This window comes from Sminthopsis crassicaudata, chromosome 4 (genome assembly GCF_048593235.1).
Source record: "Sminthopsis crassicaudata isolate SCR6 chromosome 4, ASM4859323v1, whole genome shotgun sequence".
Taxonomy (NCBI): domain Eukaryota; kingdom Metazoa; phylum Chordata; class Mammalia; order Dasyuromorphia; family Dasyuridae; genus Sminthopsis; species Sminthopsis crassicaudata.
The window spans coordinates 427,052,840-427,070,010 of NC_133620.1; the positions used below are offsets into that span (position 1 = coordinate 427,052,840).

Consider the following 17,171-nt stretch of genomic DNA (forward strand, 5'->3'; position numbering starts at 1 on the left):
TAGCCCTAGAATCAAACAAAAACCCTATTGATATTTGGAAATTTTTACAACTTGTCCCCCTCCAGCTTTATTCCTCTATGCACCCCCCACCCTCTATGCTTTTGCTTGTATTCTCTCTGTTCAGAGACTTCTCCTTCCAGGTTACCTTGTCTCTAGTTTGAAAGTGTTTTATATAATGTGTGTGTGTGTGTGTTTTGTCTCCCTTGACAGAATGTAAGTTCTTTGAGGACTTTGACTGGTTTTCCCCTTTGTCATTTTATCCCCAGTGCTTGGCATATAGTAGGTGTTTAATAAATGCTTGACTGACGGACTATTTGATAGGCACAAGGGATAGGAGAGAGGGGAGAAGAGGCTGTGGGTGGTTTAAGGAGCTCAGAGGAGAAGGTGGTCAAGAGACAGGAGCCCTATAGATGGGGAGTGATTCCTTTTTCTCATGTCTTCAGGTGGAGTTAAATCGTGGCAACAACGTTCTGTATTGGAGAACCACAGCCTTCTCCGTCTGGTCCAAAGTCCGTAAGCCTGTGCTGGTGAGGAACATCGCCATTACAGGTACAGAACTGGGGTTCAGCTTCAGGCTTCCTATTGAAGTCTTCCTAGCTTCAGGCCCAGGACCCAAATTGGACTCAAACTGTCCTCTTTCTCCACAGGAGTTGCCTATACTTCGGAATGCTTCCCCTGCAAACCTGGTACCTACGCTGCCAAGGAGGGCTCCTCTACCTGCAAGCTTTGCCCAGTAAACTCTTACTCCAATAAGGGAGAAACCTCCTGCCACAAGTGTGACTTGGACAAATACTCAGGTGACGTTTCTAAAGACCGAGGGAACTGCAGAGCCACACACCACCATGGGAGAAAGGGAAATGGCCGCTCTGTCGGCCAGGGCTTTAAATAGTGGTTCTCAAAATCGACCTTTCCAGGAAGACCCTGGTAGTTTCCTACAATTCCAAAGAGATGATAACTGGGTTGAGTTTTCTAAACTGGAAAGTGCTTTTTTTCTTTTTTTTTTTTTTCAATGAGAGTTGCTATTGTGTCCCACTAAACTTCTCCAAAAACAAAAATAGAACCAGAATCTAATTTCTATACTTGCAAGGAAAGGTGGGACAACCAGAAATGGTATCTTTCATGACCTGAAAAGCTCCTCATCCCTAGCCCTCAATTTGAGAGACATTGGAGGAAACAGGAAAATGAATTCCGCCTATTGCAGCCAGTATCTGAACAGGGTGGTCTCTCAAGGATGAAGAGGGGGTGGGGGGCAGGGAGGGCAGTGGCAGAGGACCAGAGACCCTAGGAGAGGGGAGTAAAGAGTCCTAATATTTTTTGACTCTTCAGATTTGGCCTCTACAAGATTTTTTTTTCTTTTATTCTGAGGCAATTGGGGGTAAGTGACTTGCCCAGGGTCACACAAGCTAGGAAGGGTTAAATGTTTGAAACCAGATTTGAACTCAGGTTCTCCTGACTTCAGGGCTGGTGCACTATTTGGAAATTTGGTCAATTTGGAAATGGGTAGAGTAAGCCCCTTCCCCCATCTCTTACTTTTCTCCCTTACACAGCCAAATTCAGACCCAGCAAATATCCATGCGAAGATTTGTAGTCCCAGAAGTTGTCAAGCATATCACCACATTCACCTACAAATCCATATTCACAAATCTCCCATTAAGAGTGTTTGCTCAGTCAAGAATGGAAATTGACCTCTGCTTATTTCCTCTATTGATAAAATGAAAAGTCCTATTCATCATCCAAAGTCTTGCAAGCTTAGTGTAACTTTAGGCAAGAATAGAAATGTTTAGGTCTGGCAAACAAATGGATTTCTCTGTATGTCTAAATTCCTGTTTTTCCACTTGGATTTCTTATACTGCTTCCTTCTGTGCCTCCATCAATGGCAGCCTTTGTTGTTCTGGGGCTCAGGCTCCCTTCCCCAGCCCACCAATTGTGCAATGCTTTGAATGACAAGATGCTGGCAAAATTACCCGGGTTTGTTTTGACGATGTAAATCAGTTTGCAGCCTTGGGACTGGGGTTTGTGAGTCAGTTTGAGAATCAGGATTTTGTGAATCCATTCTTCTGCTCAGACGGAGAAGTTAGCCCTCAAATGTAAATCTTTTGAATAGGGACTGGGTCTATTCAGTCTGTTTGGATTATGGAGAATGTGGTTAGCACTTTAGCTTGGAGTGCATCATAATGGACAGAAGCAGCAGAATGGAGAAAGGGGGGAGGGAATAAGTGTTTAGATATTTATATATGTGGCAGGCACTCAGCTAAGAGCTTCATAGCTATCTCATTTGCTTCTTGGAGCATCCCTGCTAGGCAGGTTCTGTTGCTAACCTCATTTTACAGTTGAGGAAATTGAGACAGACAGAAGTATCTTGCCCAAGATCATACAGCTGGTGTCTGAAGCAGGATTAGAGGTATTTTTGACTCCAGATCTAGCCCTCTGCATTTGAGTCCCCTTGTCGCCTTAAAGAATGTAAGCTCCTTGAGAACAGGGACTTTATTTTTTATTTTTGTATCCCCTAGGACAAAGTAGATGCTTAAATAGCAAGGGATCACTCTAAACTGGGAGCTTCAACACTTGATTTCCTTAACCTGTGTGTGTGTGTGTACATATATACATAAATACACATACACATGTATACATATGTGTGTGTACATATATACATACATACATCCATTTTATAGAAGCTAAAATGAGGCTAATAGGAGATTTTACTTTATCAAGGATGCCGAATCAGTAACAGGATTGAATAAAAAACCAAAGGATGCATCATCCCTGACCAATGGCTGGTCTGGTCCTTCACACAGGCAGAAACTTTGTCCACCTTTGTTGGAATTTGGGGAAAGAGGGTACCAAAATGTTATCTAACTGGGACAGCTAGAAGGCAAATGGGTAGAGCACTGGCCCTGAAGTTAGGAGGACCTAAGTTCAAATATTCCCTCAAACAAGTAACACTTACTAACTGTGTGACACTGAACAAATCACGTTGTCTCAAAACTATTCTCTTGACAAATGCCTGAAATTCTACCATTAGTATATCCATTCCTTTGTATTAATCAGTGCCTAACAAATGCCACTGAGATAGAACTCACTAACATCTTGCAGCTAGTGATTTTGTTGGCGTTTTTTGCTTTGCTTTGGTGGATTAGCTAGAGATATCTTAAAAGAGGCAGGGGCTGGGAGAAAAGGAGGAAATGTTTCAGAAAGAGTACCGTCTAGCCAAAGACAAATATTCCGTTTTCCCAGGACTAGCCAAGCTCTTTTCTCTTACTAAACACCATATCTAGTCTGTCTCTCCTTTTTAAAAATTGGTGGCACCCAGTTTGTGTGCCTCACTAAGACCTCTTGACCAGGGAAATTGAATGTGCCACGATATTTGGGTTAATCATTAATTAAACCAGACAGCTAATCAACAAGTCAACAGCTGCAGCATTTCTATGAAGCCAGGAGTGAGGCTGTCACACAGAGCAAATATTTGCCAAGCCCAAGAAGCCCTCCTTGTCATGCAGATGTTATTTTTCAGCAGGTAACCAGGTGGTTTGCTTGGTCCAGCACTCAGAAAAAAAAGGGGAGAGAGATAAAAAAACCTTACAACCTAATCCTCAAGGGTCCTGGGAAAGAGTTCATTTTCAAAATCTTCCTCAATCCTTTTTGAACCAAATCAGCCAAATTCAAGAGCCTTTGGATCCATTAGCCTTGTTGCTTAAGAGAGCCTCTAGCTTGTTAATCTAGTTAATGAGCTGAGAAGGCACCAGCTGCTTTTCTGCCATTAATTCCACCCTGCCTGTGCTAATAAGACTGGAGCCTTGGAGTGCTGGGAAATCTGCTGTTTGAGGGAAGTCCCCAAAACGTGTTCTCAGAAGAGCTCATATCTAATAGCCTTTGGTGATATAAGAAGGGAGAGGGGAGCATTTGGGAAACAGCTCCTTGTTTGGGGATGCTGAAACGGTGCTATTTTGTCTTTGCACTAAGCCAGCAAACAAGCCTTTTTTAAGCACTGTGCTAAGTATTGGGGATACAAAGAAAAAGGAGAAATATTTTCTGTCCTCGAGAAGCTTAGATTTTAGTCATTTTTTTATTAAATGCCTACTATGTGCCTGGCACTGTGTTAATTACTAGAGATACAAATATGAAAAAGACAGCCCCTGTCCTGAAAAAGATTACAATCTAAAGAGGGAAGACAACTCACAGAAAACAGCTGAAAAGGCTTTGAAGGGGATGGAGAAGGGTTGGTAGCCGGGATGGGGAAGGCACCCAACACAGTAGAAGAAATTGCAAAAATCTCAAGGTGAGAAATGAGATAGAGCTCAGCTCCTTAAATGAAGGTTTGGCATTCATGGCTCAAATCTATCCAGAAAGGCAGAGGGAGATGGAATCTCCCTCCCAAAGTTGATGAAATCCTGAAAGAAAGCATATGCTTAATTAGGCAGATAAAAGCTACATCCTTAGGGGCAGCTAGATGGCGTAGTGGATAGAGCACTAGCCCTGAAGTCAGGAAGACAAGAGTTCAAATCTAGGCTCAGACATTTAACACTTCCTGGCTGTGTGACCCTGGGCAAGTCACTTAACCCCAATTGCCTCAGCAAAAATAACAATAAATAAATAAATCAGAAATATATATATCCTTAGAAGGAAAGGCTAGGAGATCCAGGAAAATTTTCCTTCAAGAAAATGAAATTTGAAGGAAGCCAAGAATTCAATGATTGCTGCCAAGTAAGAATAAGCCCATATACCTATATCATAGCTATAGCAAAAAATTCTCATCATCATTACCAAGATTTATCAAATGTCGCTGCAATGTTTGGGGCTCTGTACCAAGAAAGCTACACAGAAAACAGTCTTTTGCTTTCTAGGATCTAAAAATTGGAAGCAGATATGGATCAATAGTGAACATGCAATACCCAAATTTCAAGCTAAGTATCAAAAGCAATACAAGGGTAGTGGAAGTGAGAGACAGAAGAGTTTTAGCGTAATCCAAATGGGGTTGAAGATTATCACCTCTCCATTAATTTAGAAAGATTGCATGGGAAAAGGGGCAAATGGCTTTGCTAATGGAAGAGAGAATACTTTGGCTGACTTGGGAGAGAGGGCATTCCTGGCATGTGGTAATAGACCTTATCACCTTAGACCAGACCTTAAAAACCCCCTGGTCTATCCCTATCATTTTACAGAAATTCGGTGACTCAGTGTAGTATATATGAGAGGAAACCCAGAATTAGTCGTCAAACAATCAGATAAAGAGGACATGCTTTTCTTCAATCATGGAAGAGGAGAAGGGCATCGTGCCCAAGCGGGGTTTATGAGGAAAGGGTTTATGCAAACACACAATAGGATAATAAGTCCATTTGGAGTCTGTCCGGTGGCCAAGCTAAGCTGATTCCTTGATTCTGTGTTACCCCCCTCCTACACTTAGCATTCCCCTGTGCTTCTCTGATAGGAGGCTAGAACTTTGAATGCCAAACCTCCGTTAAGAAACGGAGCTCAGATATCTCATTTCTGTCCTGCTATGCTACCTTGAGACTTCTGTGATTTCTTCTCCTATTTTGGGTGCCTTCCCCAGCCCCTCTATGCATCATGCTGCTCAATGATTGAGCCATTCAAAGGATCCCACATCTGTAATTGAAGGAGACTTAGAGGTCAGTGAGTGCAATATCCATCATTTTGTGGATGAGAAAGCACAGTACCTAAGTGGCTTGCGTAGGATCACTTAACTAATAGCTGCACAGTGGGTATACCAGTCCAGGCCTTTGATTTCAAGCCCAGCTGTCTTTCCACTCCGTGTAATCAGTACTATGTGACAAGCTAGTAAGAGAATCAGGTGCCATTTATCTGACCCTGACTGGGGCCTTAGCAGGGAAGGGAGAGGTGGAGAGGTGGGGGCTTTCAGCAGCATCTGTGTAGGTAAAACGTTTGCTCTCAGAAGCCAATTGAGAAAGACTTCTGTATTTCTAACACTAGCTAAGGTATTTTCCTCTGCTTTTGGTCTATAGAACAAGGATCCTCCTCTTGCAAGCTGCGTCCAGCTTGCACCGACAAAGATTATTTCTACACACACACAGCCTGTGATGCCAATGGAGAGGTAGGTACAGTGATGACGGAGTTCATGTGTGCCTGACGGGAGGCTCCACAGGCAGCCTGTCTCCCTAAGTACCCAGTGAGAGGTCAGCGATGCTGAACAGTCCCCCAAGGGAGTCCCTGGAAAAGTCCCAGGGCAGATAGGAAAACTAAATGAGGTGGCAAGATGTCTCCGTAAGTTGGGGTTCTTTTGGACCTCCTCTTGGGATCAGAGGCTGCTTGGGTTTGGATCATTTTCACTGTTTGTTGAATCCTGCCCTGATAACCAAAGTCATTTAATTTTCTTAGGAGTTAACTTTCATCTGCTTAGCTTGTCCCTGTAATCCCTGACTGACAGGCAATTGAGCATGTCCTCCTCTTGCTACCATCAACACCTTTGATGAAACTTATGCTCTGTCTCTCGTGATCTATCAGCTGCTTTTCAACTTAGCAGAGGGTCTTGTTCCTCCTACATGCTTCAGTGGGGGTCGCTTAGATTCTGGGAGTGTAAAGTGTGTGTGTGTGTGTGTGTGTGTGTGTGTGTGTGTGTGTGTATGTGCGCGTGCATGTGCCCATGCTCATTTCTGTGCTCATCCTAAAATCTGAATCTAACCAAAAAAATTGAGCATCCTTCCTTTGCACCTTGGATTGTTCTGGAGGATCACTGGTTCAAAGATTTTGAGCTAGAAATTACCCTAGGATCCCTCTAATCCAGTTCTCTCCTTGTATATATTTATAAATGGAGGCCCAGAAAGATTAAGTGAATCACTTTGTATAATTCTGATAGTAAATGGCAGATGGAAGATTTGAATCCAAGTCCTCTGACTTTTTTTTTTCCACTGAAGTCATGACAAAGCAGTGACTTCAAAGAGCACACAAAGAGGGCCGGACTTTGAATCCAGCAGACTCAGGATGAATGTAGCAGCTCTGACATTTATGAGTTCTGTAAAAATGGTCTCTGAGTATCAGTTTCCTCCTCTATAAAGTGGGGATGATAAACCTGTGGTTCTCAGTAAACTAGAGCTACTTGGGGGCCCGGCTGAAGTACTGTATACAAGGTGCAAATTTTAAATGGCTAGATCTGTACACATTTCAGTGATTTAAGATTTCCCTACTCTTCCATGACAATAGGGGTTTTTCCCCTTCTCAGAAGGCAAGAAAATCTGAATTTGTGACTTGGCAGCTACACCCTGAAAAATCTTAAACAGAAGGGCAGGGGCTTCCAAAAAATCTCATTTCACAAGTGAATTTTAATAGAACCAAAATATCTGTAAAAGATAACAACTTAGCTATTATATTCTATCGCTGATTCAGTGTTAGAGCTTCTCAATCTGCTCTTTATAGTTTTACAATGATTAATTTAAAAAGAATAAATTTTAATTTTAAAGATGTTATTTAAAGTCAGTAATATATTTCACATGTAAACAAAATTTGCATTTACCAGGAGAAAAATACTGCACCTTGCAGTTTGTAATCTTGCCCTGTTTTTAAATTTTAAACATGAATGCAAATGCTAAGTGGTCACAGAGAATGGCAGAATTGAAATATTTCAAGCTCACTTTCTTTGTCTTTAAAATACATATTGCAGTAAGCACAGGATAACTTGAAAATGGCCACCAGTGTGAATGGAACAAAAAAATAACATCTGTAGAAATTGATAACTACAGGGAGTCTCTGATCACGGAAATGGGAATCACCAGGCTATTTGTTCATTTGGAATCTACCGTTTAAATGCAGAAATAGGTAGGGCCTCAGGTGTTGGAAACAAACTCTTCCTGAATTGAACTCAAACAGTTTGAACACTTAGGAACTTATTCTTAAATGGCTTGTGACAGTCGTGAGTGTTTCAGGGCTAACCGCCATCATGTGGAAATTGGTTAAAAGTAAAAGATTTTAAGGGGAAGAATAATTTATTGCTGATATTGTTTATAATAAGTGGCACATGATGGTAATAAAAAACAGACTGTTAATCAGTTTTATTGTTTTCAAATGGTCTACAGATAATTTTACCCCTTAATTTTCTATCCCCCAGGTAGACATCTCCCAATATTCCACTCTTGGTATTGTCAGAACTATCAAGTTTTCTGATCACTAAGAACCATTCCTATTTGCTTTCCACTACAGAAAACCCAAGACTCTAAAATCCAATACAGAGAATCAGGATTTGGAAAATTAAGGAGCCTGCTTAAAAGATATTAGCACAATGTCACAACACAATTAAAAAATTAACCATAATGATTAATACCACAAGTGCTTACTATGTGGCAGGTTCTGTATTAAGTACAATGGATATGAAGAAAGGCAAAAAAAATCCCTAATTTCGAGAAACCCCTTTGTAAAAATGCCATATAGATTCTTCATGACTCAAGCCCTCCCTGGAACCCAGGTTCTGCTCAATCTTTTGACATGTTTTCTATACTCAGATACTCCATTGGGTTAGTGATGTTACTGGTATGGTATGGTATCCTTCCAGCAATGCAGATGATAGCCCCCTCATGCCATCTCATCTTGTAAAATTCTTGTCCAAGTCCTGCCACGAGCTCTTCATAGGGAAGTCACTCAATGCGCTGGGGACCTTCCTATGGGTTTTTTAAAATGGATGTGAATACTTTTCTGCTCTTCCTTATGACTCTTTTTGCTGAATTATCATCCAAACCATATAACCCTTTCCCTTCTAACTATAGGTATACTTTAAGTCTCTGTCCTGGCTCTTTTTCCTTCTTCTCCATTCTTTTTTCGTGACCTTATCAGCTCTCATGGGTTCACTTATCATCTCCATGCAGATGACTCCCAAATCTAGATAGCTAACTCTTCATTTCTCTCCTGAATTCTAGTACCTCATCACCAAGTGACTATTAAACATTGCAAACCACATAAGCCCTTTCCCATATGGAACTTCCCTGTTTCCACAGAAGATACTACTCATCTAATATCTCAGGTCCACAATCTTGTCATTATTCCCAGCTCCTTATGCTCCCTCACTCTACATACTTAATCAGTTGTCAGATCTTATTTTCATCTTCACTTCATCTTTGGGATATGTCACTTTCTCTCCATTAATAGAGCTACCATTCCAGTTCAGGTTCTTATCGCCTCTCACATGGACTACTGCAGTAGCCTCCTAATTGATCTCCCTGCTTCAGGTCTCTCCCTATTCTGGTCCATCACAGAATTGCTAAAGTGATTTTCCTAAAATGCAATTTTAGGATTGCACATGCCCTCCTTATTCATGAAACTACGGCTTTCTGTTGCTTCGAGAGACATCCTGAAAGGTCATCTCTTGTAGGCGGAGTGCCATTGTAGAATAAATAGTACATGAAATATGACCCTGACAACTTGAAAAGAACCCTAGGTTCTTTTCACAGCAAATGTAATTTGATTAAGGATGGGAGGCAGTATTCACCAGCATCATTAACATAAGAGTTTCTGTCATTTTTGTCCCCTAAAATGATAATGCATAATTTATTTAGAATCATGAATAGAACTGATAGATATTTACATTATTCATTCATTACTTCCACATGTATAATTTGATTAAAATCATAGATAATTTCAACCACAGACAGCATCAATTCAAATTGAAATAAATTTTTTTCTCTCTACATTTGCCTCATGACTAAGCATGGAAATTCTGAAGAGACATAGTTGACTCCAGTACCACATTTTGATTTTTCTGCTTCACAGCTTCCCCAACATGACCTCATCGAAGTGACTTTTTAAAAATGTTCCTATCATGATAGTATGGTTAGTTTTGACTTTAGAAGACTGGTAATCAAACATGCCTTCTTCCTCTTGGTAAAGAGATCATGGACGACAGATGCACGAAACATCTTGCCAGATGTGACCAATTTGTTGCCCTGTTTTGCTTAATTGTATGTTTTTGTTATAAGGGAGAATTTTGGGAGAGGGAGAAGGGATAGGGCGTTGAACATCAGAATGTAAATTCATTGTAAGGAAGGATTATTTCATTCTTTGTAATTATATATCCATAGCATCTAGCACATAGTAAGTGCTTAGTAAATACTTGTTGATTGATTGGGAAGATGATAGATAATATATATATATATATATATATGTATATATATATATATATATATATATATATATATATATATATATATATATATATATATATATATATATATGTAAAGATCTTTGTGGTTCCCAGAAAAAAAGACATTATTCTCTTTCTCCTTTGACTGACTGAGAGAGATGGGACCAACTAAGTTTTAAAAGATGGTTAGTTGAAGAAGGACGGAGGGATTCTAGGTATAGGAAATGGCCAGAGCAACAGTCTAGAGGTATGAAAACCCAGTGCTATTTAGGTACATAGAGTTGTGTAGTTTTGCTATAGCATAGAGTTGTGTGAAAAGGACTAATATTAAACAAGTCTTCGAAGCTTGGAAAAGTGGGTGGGTGCCAGGTGGTAGAGAACCTTGGACACCAGCTAGAAGAGTTTCTATTTGGCAGGTAATGGGGAACTGGTGAAAATTTACAAAGTAGCCAACAAACATTAAGCTCCTAACATATACCAGGTACTGTGCTAAGTGCTTTGTTGTTTTTCAATCCTGGTAAAAATATTGGAGTACTTTGCCCTTCCTTCTTTGGGTCATTTTACAGATGAGGAATGAGGCAAATAGGGTTAAGTAACTTGCCCAGAATCACATAAGTAAGTTTTAAGGCTATATGTGAATTCTGGTAGATAAGTCTTCTGGACTTAAGGCCTGGCGTTCTCTCCCCAGGGCCACCTAGCTGCCCTCAGAATACAAATAAGAAAAAGAAAATCAATTTATGTTCCACTTTCCAATCAGAGGGGAGAAGTCACTGAAGGTTTTGAGTACAAAGCTGTCTTCATGATGATAAGATACCAGATGATGATCTTCTGGGGGAAGCAGGATGTTGAAACCAGACCAACTGATGGAAAATAAGAAACATTTGCCTGGTACTTGTATGAAAGGTAGAATGAAATAGAGAATGAAAGTAGATTGAAGTGGGGAGAAAACAAAAGCAAGAAAATTTGGGGGCTATTTATTGTGTTTATAAGACATCTTTGTCCTAAAGCCCCACCAGCACTTCAAATTCAGCATGCCCAAAACAGAACCTATCTTTTCCCCACAAAATGACTCCTCCTTCTGACTTCATATTTCTGTCAATGGCACCAGGAGTTATCTAATCAAAACCTTAGCATTATCTTTTTGACACTTCATCCTTTACCTTCCTCATCCAGTCTTCTACCAAATCTTGTTAATTCTATCTCAGATCTCTCAAATTCATCCCTTCCTTTCTGTTTCCTCCACTTTTTGCACAGACCATCATTATTGCTTTCCTGGAGAATTACTGTGCCAGTTTTCTAATTAATGTGTCTAACTTCAGTCTTTTCCTATACCAAATTTGTCTTTTACCTTGCTGCCAGACTGAACTTCCTTATGCACCAATCTGGCCATATGTCTCTGCTCAAATCCTTCAGTGCTTCCTTACTGGCTACTAAATAAAGACTTCATTCCTTAACCTGGATTTCCTTCCACAAGGCGGTGCCTTTCTACTTCCCCATCTTTATTTCATACTACATCCCTCGGCTTCTACTATAATCCAGTCAAATTACACTGTTATTAACCCTTCCAAACATTACTGTTTTCCCATCTCCATGCTTTTGTTTTTTATGCCAAAAGTGCCCTTGCTCACTGAGTTTTTATGTTCAAAAAATGCTCAACTTTCTGCGATAAAAGAAGCTTCTCCTTCCTAACTTATCTAGGATAAACCTCATGGAACAGGCATATATAGTTTATCATTGGGCCCGTGCTCAGAGTTATGTAACTTCAGAGTGCTGAAGTTTGTGGCAAGATAAAACACTGGAATAAAACTCTAGTGGAGGATTTTATACTGTAATTACCACATGTGTATTATACAATACCTATTTGTGTTTATATAATATTCTCTTTGATTGTAATCTCCTTGAAGGTAAGGAACAATAGCTCAATTATCATTTAATTTTTGTTATTTTTCGTGATTTACTATAAAACAAATTATAAAACACCAATACAATAAATTAAGCTTGCTTTGTAACTATTTATACAAATAAAATGCAACCCACAAAATGTTCAGTCAACTTTTAAGTCACTCTCTAAACCTCGGACAAGGTTTGTTGTTTTTCTATTCATTAACATTCACTTTTCTTCTTCTTTGATCATAATTACTGTGTGTTTTGTTTTGTTAGCTCTGTTTCTACCTACTCCACCCCACATTGCTCATTATTTCTTAAAGATCTTTCCATATTTCTCATACTTATCTTTATTATATTATCGTTTCATTATGTAAATGTACCACAATTTATTCAAACATTTCCTCATTGTTGGACATTTAGATTGCTTGTTTCCTCCCCTCAGTTATGCATCTTAAATTAAATTAAATCACCTAACATGGAGGCATCCTGAGGGCTGCATGCCAGGCTAGTTAACTTTTATCCTGATATGTACCATCCCACCTACAAACTTGGATCCAAGGTGACCATGGCTCACACCTCCAGCTAAATGGGATGGTGAGGATCCCTGCCAGTCCCTGAAACCAAGAAGGACAAAGACACAGACTAGAAACACACATTTGAATCTGGGTAAAGAGAGGGAACATGAAGAAGACCATGTCTATTGGTTCAGTTTATGGGCCTGCACTGTGGGTAAACTCTGAACTTCACCCTCTGGATGCAGGAAGGAAGAGTAAGGAAGAAAAAACCATGCTAGTAAGTACCAGAGACAGACAGAAACAGAGAGGGAGAAAAAAAAAGAGATTTAGAGAGACAGGTCTCAGTCTTGTCAGTTTTAAAATTAGTTGTATAGCCAATCAAAGGTTACCCACCTACAAGATAGAGGGATTCAAAAAGATCTCCATGTTAGCCAATCTAAACTTGCCAAAAAGTCCCTCAAGGTTAAGCAATCTGGGCATATTCATGTTTTATATATATGCCATGAAATCTTTGACAGCCCCTTTTTTGTTTGTTTCTCCTTATACTTTCCCAACAGAATTACTGGGTGGTATTATGAATTTTTTTCCAGCTTTAACTGCATTCTGCTCTATAGTTGTCCAAAATGATTCTAAAAAGTTAAAAATTCTAGTAAAACTGGCTGAATAAACTTGTTTAATCACACCTCTGCTAGTAGCAATGAATATTATTGCTTTTCATTATATTTGCAAATTTGACAGATGTGCGATGATACCTCTAATTGTTCTAATTTGCATCTCTTTCATTGCTGTTAAAATTGAGCATTTTTTCCAAGTGATTATCAACAATTTGTGTTTATCCCATTGAAAATTATTCATAGATTTTGACTATTCATGCTGGAGTGGAATTACAGTTGCTTATATATTTTAGATATCAGGTTTTTGTCTAGCATATCTGCCATAAATGTTTTGTCTAGTCTTTGATTTTTATTACATATTTCTTTGTTGTGCAGATTTTTTTTAATATTACCATGGCCTAACATCTCAAGATCTAGAATCACATAGACCAGATTCAGTCTTCAAGATGGTTTCCACTTTCTTTGGCTTGTGTTGTCATCCTCCCCTTGAACTCTTAGAATATAATTCCATCGTGACTAGTATCTATTTTCTACAATGAGAGTCCTTTGTAGAGTCCATGTAAGTCTACAACATATCCACGCATATTGGATAAAATTTACAAGGCAATATATTGGGTAGAGGATAGCCCTTATTCCAACCCTTCAACCAATTCTGATGTGATGTGAACTAAAGACAATTTACATACAGATGGATATTACCCATCTTATTTATACCTCTCTGGTGTCCAGAACCGAACACAGTCTGTCAGATGATATCTGATCCGTTCAGAGTACATTGGAGGTGATCCCGTCCCCTCCCTGTGCTTAGAAGCTATGGACCTTTTTAATATATCCACACTGAAGTTTTCATTTGTGGCAGCCACATTTAGTAACCCACACCCACTTTTTCAGGATTGCTGTCTACTTATGACTCCCCAATCTTAGGAATTTGAGGATTTTTTTAATGCCTAAGTAGAAGACCTTATTTTATTATCCTATTAGATTAGTCTAATGCTCTTGGATTTTAATTTTATCATTCCCCTATTATTAGCTATTTCTGCCAGCTTTGTGTCATCTGGAAATTTGATGCGTTTAAAAATCTGTATTTTTCTTCAAGTCATTGATAAAATGTGTAACAGAATAGGGCTAATTCCAGATCTCTGGGATTCTCCACTGGAGACCTGCTTTCTTAAACATTGAGCCTTAATAACTATTCTTCTTTTAGTCTGGGACTGGGTATCTACTGAATTAACCTGATTGTGGAATCATCCAACCTATATGTGTTCCTTTTTTTCCCCCACGAGAATATATGGCATACTTTATCAATAGTTTTGCTAAAACTTAGGTAATCATATCAACATTCTCCTGATTTATCAGTTTTAATCCTTTAAAAAAAATTAGGTTGCATGACCTGTTTTTCTTTTCTAGATACAACTAACCATATCTTTAATAATAAACTCTGAATTTTTAGTCTTGAGGTGTAATTTGACCTAAAATTTCTTTGACATTAGACACATCTGATGAGAAACCCCTACTCAGAGGAACTAAGAGATTAAATTTGAATTAGTTCAGGATCATATAACTAGTATGTGCTGGAAGAAAGAATTGAACCTATGTTTTCTCACTCTAAAGCCAGCTTTCTTTCCATTTCTTCACACTACCTCTCTGGCTAAAATAATAATAAAAAAGAAAATTATAGTCCACTTTTCCTGATGAATGTAAATGTAAAATTACTAAATAAAATATTAACTAATTAAACATGGGAATATATTAAAACATGACTCACCATGGCCAAGTTGGGTTTATATCAGGAAAGACTGGTTAAAAATCAGAAAAACTAAAAAAAAATTTTAAAATCAGAAAAACTATCAATATAACACAATGACTAAACAAAAAAATTAAAGCCTATATGATTTTATTCATTTTCCTTTTTTGGGGGGAGCGGGGTTGAGGCTATTAGGGTTAAGTGACCTGCCCAGGATTACACAGCTAGTAAATGTCTGAGGCTTGATTTGAACTCGGGTCCTCCTGATTCCAATGCCAGTACTCTATCCATTGTGCCATATGGCTGTCCCTTCCATGTGATTTTATTAATAGTTCCATAGTTAACATAGAGGGAAAACAGACGTTTTTCCAGCCTGTGGTTAGCCCTTATTTGTCACAATAGAGGCTAATGAGCCAATGAGAAGAGAGTTAGGGATAATGTCTAGAGATTTTAACCTTAGTAAATTATATGCTAATTACACACTAGATAATGTTAACACTTAATGGGCTGGGGAATGCCCTGGAATATAAGAGCTGGGTTTTTGTTTTTTGTTTGTTGTTTCTGGCTTATTTTTTACTTGTATGTGTTGTTGGTTTTGGGAGGAGTGTTCTTTTAAATAGTATTTTATTTTTCCAAATTCATGCAAAAATAGTTTTACTTTTTCCCCATTTCCCCCTCCCCAAAATAGCAAGTAACCCCATATAAGTTAAACGTGCAATTCTTCTAAACATATTTCCATATTCACCATGTTATGCAAGAAAAATCAAATCAAAGGGGAAAAAACAGAATAAAAAATAAAAACAAGCAAACAACAAAAAGTGAAGATACTTTGCTTTCATTCACATGCAGTCTCTCTTCAATGAGGGATGGTACTTTCCATCACAAGTCTAATGGAATTACCTCGAATCACTTCATTGTTGAAAAGAGCTAAGTCTGTCATAGTTGATCATCACCTAATCTTGTTGCAATGTGTAATATTTTCTTGGTTCTGCTCACTTAAGTATCATTTCAGGTCAGTCTTTCCAGGCTTTTCTGAAATATGATGAGGTTTTGAAATGCAAAATTTAAGAGGAAACCTGAACTTTTATAAACCTAGAACTTTTCCAAGCTTTTACTTATATTTTTCTGTATACCTGAATACCTAGATTGTGAAATCCAGAGTAATTTAAAATATTAGAAACTCTACCTATAAAATAAGATTATGTGTACATGTAAATATATAAAATTCAGCTGTTTCAATAAAAAATTATGGAGACAATATTACATCATCATTGCATAGTGAAATATATTTGTCATATCTCCTTCTTCCCAAGTTCTATGTGGGTACAGGTAATTTATTTTTAAAATCTTATGCTAAATTTTCTTTTTGATTATTATGAAATTGACAAAGCTTAACAAATATGAGCAGTTTTATATACAAAGGAGAAAAAAAGAAGAAAATTTTATTGGAACTATGAATTCTTATTACATATACTTTGTTCAAGTATATATTCAGTTCAACATGGTAGTTCTTTTTTTTAAATATATTTATTTTATTTTATAATTATAAATTTTTTGACAGTATATATGCATAACATGGTAGTTCTAACACAGTTCATAGATATTATTATCTTTGTCTCATCCTTATTGTACCTAGCTCTATGGCTTTCATATACTGTTCACTAAAAAATGGTTGATGTGTAAATGAATGAATGAATGAATCAATGACTGAACTGACTCTTCCTCTTCCCTGTAGTTCCCATTGCTCATTGATTTGATTCCCAACAGATTTAATTGTTTATGTTACACACCTTTGATACACTTGAATCCTACAGGATGGATGGCTAGCAATCCTTGGATCTCTCTTTTTTCTTCATCAGACACAGCTCATGTACAAATGGGCAGAGCCAAAAACTTGCAGTGAAGATCTTAAGGGAGCTGTGAAACTTCCAGCGTCTGGAATGAAAACCCGCTGTCCACCTTGTAATCCAGGATTCTTCAAAACCAACACCAGCTCCTGTGAGCCCTGTCCTTATGGCTCCTTCTCCAATGGCTCAGGTGACCTGCGGTCCCACTGCCCTATCCATTACCATCTCACCCTACAGTGGTTAAGCTGATAATCCCACCTCGAGCACTTAACACAGCCCTCTATCTCCGGAAGAAAGTGCTAACAACCAGGGGAGCACTGGTCCGAGGGCCATCTTGGAATACAGGGCATCCGAGTTCTAGTCCCATCCCCTTCAGAACCCAACTCTTCCTCCTTCTAGCAGTGAAATCTTACAGATGATGGCACAGATGTGAAGGAAATGATTTGGGTGTGAGGTGCCTATGTCCCA

General features: G+C 38.6%; 1 protein-coding gene across 1 annotated transcript in view; it reads left to right on the forward strand.

Annotated features, from left to right (window-relative positions):
• ELAPOR1 (endosome-lysosome associated apoptosis and autophagy regulator 1) overlaps nucleotides 1-17,171 on the forward strand; it is a 109,833-nt gene that overhangs the window by 78,417 nt on the left and 14,245 nt on the right. Inside the window, exons 6-9 of the mRNA XM_074262882.1 lie at nucleotides 444-549; nucleotides 648-797; nucleotides 5,979-6,067; nucleotides 16,716-16,893. Coding sequence (XP_074118983.1) covers nucleotides 444-549; nucleotides 648-797; nucleotides 5,979-6,067; nucleotides 16,716-16,893 — 523 coding nt within the window. The remainder of the gene's footprint in view (nucleotides 1-443; nucleotides 550-647; nucleotides 798-5,978; nucleotides 6,068-16,715; nucleotides 16,894-17,171) is intronic.